This window comes from Chamaea fasciata, unplaced genomic scaffold, assembly GCF_029207755.1.
Source record: "Chamaea fasciata isolate MVZ Bird 193981 ecotype frontalis unplaced genomic scaffold, bChaFas1.0.hap1 SCAF_37, whole genome shotgun sequence".
NCBI lineage: Eukaryota > Metazoa > Chordata > Aves > Passeriformes > Sylviidae > Chamaea > Chamaea fasciata.
This window is the reverse complement of record NW_027094122.1, coordinates 2,064,582-2,071,966: the sequence shown is the minus strand read 5'-3', so window position 1 is coordinate 2,071,966 and position 7,385 is coordinate 2,064,582. Positions and strand designations below refer to the sequence as shown.

The following is a 7,385-nucleotide window of genomic DNA, read 5'->3' as shown; positions in this document are numbered from 1 at the left end:
ATGACTTGGCAAGTTTTGGACGCTGTGAAATACCATGAGCTACACACAATTTGCCTACCCCCGTTTCTCTTGGAAAGCAATGCTGGAGACGCAAGTGCAGTGCTTGGGCCAGGTACGAATTCTGCATTCAAGGAATGTTCTCTGACAGTGTGTGACCCTCAGCAGGGACAATGCACAGCAGCAGCCAAGGGGATTGCTCTGCCACAGTGCAGGAGTCAAGGCTCTGGGTCTTGGCTCAACAGGGCAAAGTTCCCGTGTTTGGAAGGCTCAGGGGCTGCCCCCGGGGCGTGCGGGGCTCGGCGTGGCGCTGAGCGGGCAACGGACAAACGGCCCCGGGGAAAAACGGCCCCGGGGCTTCAGTTGCAGCGGCAGCAGCGGCAGCAGCGGCAGCAGCGGCAGCAGCGGCAGCAGCGGCAGCAGCGGCAGCAGCAGCAGCAGCAAAAAAAAAAGCTCCTCTTGCGACTCCCTCCTGCTTCTCCTCTCCCTCTCCTGCAGTCCCACACCCGCTCCCAGTCTCCCTGTCCCGGTGTCCCCCTCCTCTCCCAGTGTCCCTCTCCCCTGCAGGGCCGGGCCATGCCCCCGGCCCGCCCCCGGCCCCGGGCGGGGCTGCCCCGTCCCCGCCCCCGGGCCTCCCACCGCGCTCGCCTCCGCCCGCCTCTGGCTGTCCTGGCGATGGCGGTGCTGGGCGGGGATCGGTGCCTGGGCCAGGGACAGTATCGCCGCGCTTTGCCTCCGCCTGTTCCGAGCCCGGCCCCGGCCCCTCCCGGGCCCCGCGGACACACGCGGCGCGGCCGCTCCCGCCGCCTGCGCTGCGCCTTCCCCGGCCCGAGCTCCGCCGCTGGCCAGCGCGGCCGCCGGCCCCGAGCCGCCAGTGTCGCCTTCCCAGGAGCGAACGCCTGGGGATGCCCGGCCTGGGGTGGTTGAGGGGCGCTCAGGGGCCGTTCCTGGCCCCAGGCCGAGCGCTGACAGCCGCGTCTCTCCGGCAGGGAAGGCGCAGCGGGGCCTCCAGGAGCAGTACCGGCTGGGTTCGCTGCTGGGGCGCGGCGGCTTCGGAACTGTCTTCGCGGCGACGCGGCTTTCGGATGGCGCCCCGGTGAGCGGCGGGCGCAGGAGGAGGGGGTGCAGGAGGAGGAGGAGAAGGGCGGAGGAGGAGGAAGAGGATGGGGCTGGGCAGGGCGGGCGGTGAGCTCAGCCCGCTGCTCCCCTTGCCTTGCAGGTGGCCATCAAAAGGGTGCCACGGAACCGCGTCCAGCACTGGGGAGAGCTGGTGAGTGAGCGGGGGCCAGCGGGAGAAGCCGGGGCGTGCCGGGCGGGGACGAGCCGAGGCCCGGCAGGGTGGAATCCGCCAGGACGCCTCGAGGGAGAGCGGGCGTGCGGCCACTGGAGGGTGCAGAACATCCCGGACAGGGTGAGCGCTTCCCCACCCCTGGCAGGGCCTCAGCCCCACTGACGGCATCATGGTCCTCCCACAGCCCAACGGCACCAGCGCACCGCTGGAGATCGTGCTGCTGGACAGGGTCTCCACTGGCTTCCCTGGTGTGGTCCAGCTGCTGGAGTGGGTGGAGCTCTCCAACAACATCGTGATGGTGCTGGAGCGCCCGGAGCGGTGTCAGGACCTCCAGCATTTCATTCGGGCACGGAGGTTCCTGTCCGAGGAGGTGGCGCGGGAGCTGTTCCGCCAGGTCCTGGAAGCTGTGCGGCACTGCACCAGCTGCGGGGTCCTGCACAGGGACATCAAACCCCAGAACATCTTGGTTGACCTGGCTACCGGGCAGGCCAAATTGATTGACTTTGGCTGTGGCACCTACCTGCAAGAGAGAGCATACACTCAATTTGCAGGTGAGCCCATGCAGGGGTGTGCTCCCGGTCCCAGCATCTCATGGCCCAGCCTGGCTGTGGCAGCAGGGACTCTCCCTTTTGCTGCCAGACACGGCACTGAGTCTTCAGCCAAGTGGCTTTTGAGCAGGGGTGTGTGAGGGGCCAGCTTCCAGCCCTGCTGGCAGCCTTTGCCAGCCACTCTGCCCAGGACTGGCGCTGGGGTTGGGGCAGGCAGCTCGACAAAAACACCTGTGGGTGAGAGTAGCAGAGAAGCGGGGGCTAGAAGCAGTGCAGCAGCCAGTTTGGTGTGCAGGCAAGAATGGGCTTGGGCTGCTCTGCCTGCCTTATTTGCCCTGGATTCATAATGTTTTTTGGGGCAATGCAGGCAGGGAGGATGAGGGCATGGTTTTTCCCCGGCGCCGAGTGGGTTTTTCCTTTGGATGTCATGGCCAGGCCTTGCCACGGCTTCCGCTGCCCCCTTCCGACACTAGTAGCTTTTTTTCCAACCCTGAGTTTGTAAACAAGTCACTGGTGCTGGTGAGAGAGCAGCAGGTCACCCCACGTGCCACTGGTGCAGCCCCCGCATGCCCAGGGATGCTGGGGCCAGGCTCTGGGAGCAGCAGCATCCCCCTGATGAACTCCATCTGTATTCCATAGGAACACCATCCTACAGCCCCCCGGAATGGACCCACTGTGGCTGGTACTATGGCGAGCCAGCTACCATCTGGTCCCTGGGCATCCTGCTGCACCAGATGGTCTGTGGAGGACACCCTTTCAGGAGGGGTCAGAAGATCAGCTGGGGCCATCAGCTCTCCCTGCCACAACGGCTCTCTCAAGGTGGATGCTCATCTCTGGGCACGGGGGGAATACCAGTGCTGGGAAACAGCAGTTGGCTTGTGAGCATCCTGCTTTGGCAGCTGCTGAGGAGGTGGCACATGTCCTGCTCTCCTGATCTCCTCCAAAACAGGGAATTGGTGGGAAAGTTTAGGCCCAGCTCTGAGCACATGCAGCATGGCCTGGGCATGGGAATAGTGGGACAGGAGCTTTCTCCAACTGACTGGCGGCTTCTGGTTTCTCTCCCCAGATTGCCAAGATCTGATCAGGTGGTGTTTATCAGTGCACTCCTTGGACAGGCCCTCATTAGAAGACCTGTTCTGTGATCCTTGGATGCAGGATACTCATCTGCCCTAGAAGAAGGGAGAGAGCCACAGGCACACTTTGATGCAGGGCCCTGGTAAGTTCCAGCTGCACACATGCCTTGGTGATCAGAAGCAGAGCAAGCCAGACTTTTTGTCCTGCCTGTGTCACTGCGCAGGGCTCATGGGATGGGCACAGGCAGCCCTCGTGCTGGAGCCGAGCTGCTCTGCCCAGCACTGGTGGCTGCCATCCAGGCTGGTTTTGCTTGTCCTGGTTCACTGACAGCTGGGGCCCTGGGCAGAGCCCTGAGAGCCTGGTCTCACCCCCAGGGAACGAGAAGGAGCCCCTGGAGAAGCTGGACAAGGTGGAGCTGCTGCTGCTGGAGACAGCGAGGACAACATCAAGGATGAAAACCTCTTCTGGGACCTGGCCACCACAAAGGTGAAGATGATTGACTTCGATTCTGGCACCTTCTTCAAAGCCAGGCTCCACAGCCAATTTGCAGATGAATCCACGCACAGGGGGATGCTCCCAGATTTGGGCATTGCACGGCCTGTCCAGGAACCACAGGTTCCTCCCTTTGCTGGGGCAGGTCCAACTGATTGTTCAGTGGGCTGCCAAGCTGCTTTTTGGCAGGGCTGGGGGCACAGGCTGGGGTGGTTACGAAATGGGAGTTGGCTCCTGGCCCTGCCAACAGCCCCCACCACCCACCGTGCCCTGGGCTGGGGCTGGGGCAGCCAGCCCGACACAAACAAACCCCCAAGGTGGGAGCAGAGGTGGGACTCCAGAGCCTGTCCATGGGCTGCTTTGCTTGGCAGGCAAGGAAGGGCTTGGGCTGCTCCACTGCCCTTGTTTGCTTTGGGATCACCATTATTTTGGGGGGCAGTGCAGGGGGGAAGAGTGAAAGCATGGGCTTCCCTCACTGGTGGGTGGGTTTTTCCCAAGCATGTCGGAATTGGCCCTTCCTCAAGCCCCTGACAGAGATCACATCTTTTACCTTTTCCCTTGTTTCCCCTTTTTGTCTGTTAATTTGTTGTTTGTTTTTCTAAAGGAAGTGTTCTAGGTGGTGTCCAGTTTGGATTGGGAAGTGCTTGGGACCATCTGTGGCGTGGATGGGCCGCGCCTTTGGAGAAGGCTGAGGACGTGGTTTGGGAGCAGCTTTTCTTCCAGCGGCGGATGGCGTGAGGTGGGTCCCCGTCTTCTTGGCACGGGTGGGGTAAGAGCTTTTGGGAGATGGCAGCCAGCACAGGAGCATCTTGCTCTGGGCAGCTGCTGAGGGCTGGATGCGCCGTGGCTGGCTGCAGGCTGGGCACATGTCCTGCTAGCAATGATGGGCAGCTTTGGGCCCAGCCCTGAGCACGGCCAGCGTGGCCTGGGCACCGCGGGCGGCTGGGACAAGGGCACAGGAGCCTTCAGCTGACGGGCGGTTTCTGGTTTCTGTCCTTGCAGCCGGGCTCTGCGGGTGCTGAGGCTGCTCTGGGCTCTGCCAGGGCTCTGCTGGGCTCAGCACTGGGCCGGAATCAGCCAAAGAAGAAACGGTGTGCCCTGCAGCAGAGACTTGCCTTGAGCATTTTGGCAATGCGGCTCAAGTTTGCAGTGTACATCTCCAAGAGAAAACATGATACCGCCCAAAAAATAAACTTCTTCAATACCTTCTGAAATGAAATCAATCTGGGATGGCCCCAAATGACATTTTTAAGCTTGCTCAAGCTGTAGCTCAGCTCTTCTCTGAACAGTTCTGTCCTCCACCTGCCTTTTCCTTCACAATGCTCTCTATTTTTCCCCGGTGAGTTCCCAGCCCATGCCAGTCTCCATCACACTGTTGCCTTCCTTGGTGCCCCTCAGCATGAGGAAGACTGAGTCCCAGGCTTAGGGACTGGCACTGGCTGAAGAGTAGCAATGTCTCAGAGGCCCAGAGACATTTTAGTGTCATTCAGAGCTGCTCTCCAGCCCTCAGCTCTCCTCACTGCTGAGTTCCCACTCCCTTTTTGTCGTCCTTCCAGCAGGATGACCAAGGGGCTCTTGGATGTCTCTGTATCCATGCACAGAAGGCTCTGTCTGCGCCAGGGTTTCCATAATGTCTTTGTACCCATGGGTATGGAATGAACACAGAGAGGGAAAGTGTCGGGCACGGTGCTTGTGCACTCCTTCCTTTCTATACAAGACACATCCATGCACACCCCACATACAGATGTATTAAAAGGATAGGGATGGATAGAGATTTTCCACAGAGCTCTAACTTTGGCTCACTTGTAAGCCGGAAGCCAGGGGATTTTTTCCCAGCTTTGTGTGAGTAGGTGTCTAAGAGCTGAGGAGAGCAGCATTTAGAAGCAGTTTCAGGATTTCTAGGCAGGAAATGGAGCTGACAACCATCAGTGTAACTTGCTGTATTCATCGGGATGGGATGCTGGTTCTTTAGGAATGTGGCACAATGGAGAGACAAAACTTGGAACAATCCCAGCTCTCTGTGGATTTGTGCAAAGGGAGAGCAGCAGGAAAACTTTGTGTCTGCTTTGGGGGACACAAGGTCCACGGAGCTGGGGTGGCAGAGGGAAACGCGGGCTGGTGGCAGGTGAAGTCCTGTTTCATGACATCCCAGAGTGGCACAGGACAAAGCTAAAAGCACCCACCACCCCACTGATGAAATCCTTGGGCTGCTACACATAGTATAGGAAAAACTGCTGTCACACAATCCATTGGGATTTAAAACTTTCATTTGCAACACTTTTGCTCCAAGTTTCAAACTGCCAAATTTTTACACTCAAGATGCAGACGTGCACAATCCATCTTTCAATTTCCTATTGCTTTAAGTTTAAATTTACTTCATATTAGAAAATAATTCCAAAATCTGCAAAAGAATGCAGCTGATGAATCCTTGCCACGAGCACATTTACAAAGCAACTGAGTTCTCATTTCAAAACATCACTTACATCTTTTTAATCCACACTTATGGAAGACTTTTAACTACACGGTTTTTGGGCAGTTTTTATCTTTTGTATTTTTTCCGGTTTTCTCTTTTCTCTTTTATTTTTCTTTCTTTTTTTTTTTTTTTTTAACAGAAAACACATCCTAAAGAATGTGTTTCCTTTGTTCCCTGTTCCTGTATGGAGCAGCTCCCTTCCCGCTGGCCCTGCAGGGCTGAGGCTTTTCCCCGTTGCTGGGCACAGACTGATGGAGCAGCACTGCTGAACACGGGGACACTGCTGAACAGAGGGAGCAGAAGCAGCTGCCTGTGTCCACCTGCAGCTCCAAGGCCCAAACTGGTTCCCCCCTGTCCCAGCTGTTGGGGGGTCACACTTTTATTGGGGTCCCTCATCTATTCAGTCCCCACCCTCCCCGGGCTGCTGGGAGTCCCAGGAACCCAAAAAGCTCCCCCCTCTTCTGTCTCCCCACTTACGGGTACTGGGAGTGACTGGGCTCATACTGGGACTGACCGGTGTTATAAATGCATATTATAAACTTGGCTTTTTGCAAGATGTGTTCTATATGGTTAAGAATATTGTGTAATGATGTAAGTTTTTTTAGTTCTGCTATTAGTAAAGAAAATTAGGCATAGAGGTACTAGATGATATAGTATGCTTAAACTGTCTGTTTGGTTGGGATAACATCTAGTGAACATGTAAAGGAGACTCTGCTATTGAGATACCAACTATCAGCATCTACCATCTGAAGAAAGTATGGACCAAGGCCCAAGCTGGAGGTGATAATGAAGACACAGCCAAGAAACACGCATGCCCTAAAACAGTGGACCCAAGGAGGGACCATGCAAAACAGTTCCCGGAATATGGAAACTAGTTTATGGAAAAATATGAACATTCAACAGGTTGATACAATGGAAATGGTATTTAAAGAATGACTCTGATACAGAAGAGTGTGGACTTGGCTAAATGCCAAGTCAACCGGCCAAACGTACTTAGCTTTTTTTTTAACTCCTAACTGACTCATTTTCTATTAAACCTGTTTCTGAAAATTTACATAGAAAGTGAACATTGTTTTTCACAGACTGGGCTCATACTGGGACTGACCGGGCTCATACTGGGAGCAGCCACTGCTGGCACCGGGACCCCCCAAAAATACCTCCCGGGGAGCCCCCGATGTCCCCCCGAGGGGCATCTGCTGCTCGGCTTTGGAGCCCCGCGAGCTCCAAACATCCCCCCAACAAACCCCAAACCCAGGGACCCCCCGGGATATTTGGGGCGAGGTCCCCCTCCCCGGCCCCCTGCGGGATGGGGGCGATGATCCCGGCGGTGCCGCCAGTTCAGGGAGCGCTGGAGCCGCCGCTCCCTCCGCTCGTCTTCTCCTCCCGCTCCTGCCGCCGCTGCGCCTCTTCCTCCCTCCCTCCTCCTCCTCCCCCGGGCCCGGGCCCGGCCTGGGAGGGCGGGGCCAAGGAAAGGGCGGGAACTGGGATGGGAAAGGGGCGGGGTCAAGGG

General features: G+C 57.5%; 1 protein-coding gene and 1 long non-coding RNA gene across 2 annotated transcripts; both read left to right on the top strand.

The window, feature by feature from the left end:
- Positions 1–1,496: 1,496 nt before the first annotated feature.
- LOC136303576 (serine/threonine-protein kinase pim-1-like) lies at positions 1,497–2,576 on the top strand (the record flags this gene model as incomplete). The annotated part of the gene is made up of 2 exons (XM_066207208.1): positions 1,497–1,839; positions 2,476–2,576. Coding segments are annotated over 2 exons (444 nt in total), but the record flags the coding sequence as incomplete, so codon positions are not given.
- A 721-nt stretch (positions 2,577–3,297) lies between these two features.
- On the top strand, positions 3,298–4,597 carry LOC136303577 (uncharacterized). Its single transcript, XR_010724252.1, has 3 exons — positions 3,298–3,396; positions 4,007–4,141; positions 4,405–4,597. It is a non-coding gene; the product is annotated as an uncharacterized lncRNA (long non-coding RNA).
- Positions 4,598–7,385: the final 2,788 nt, after the last annotated feature.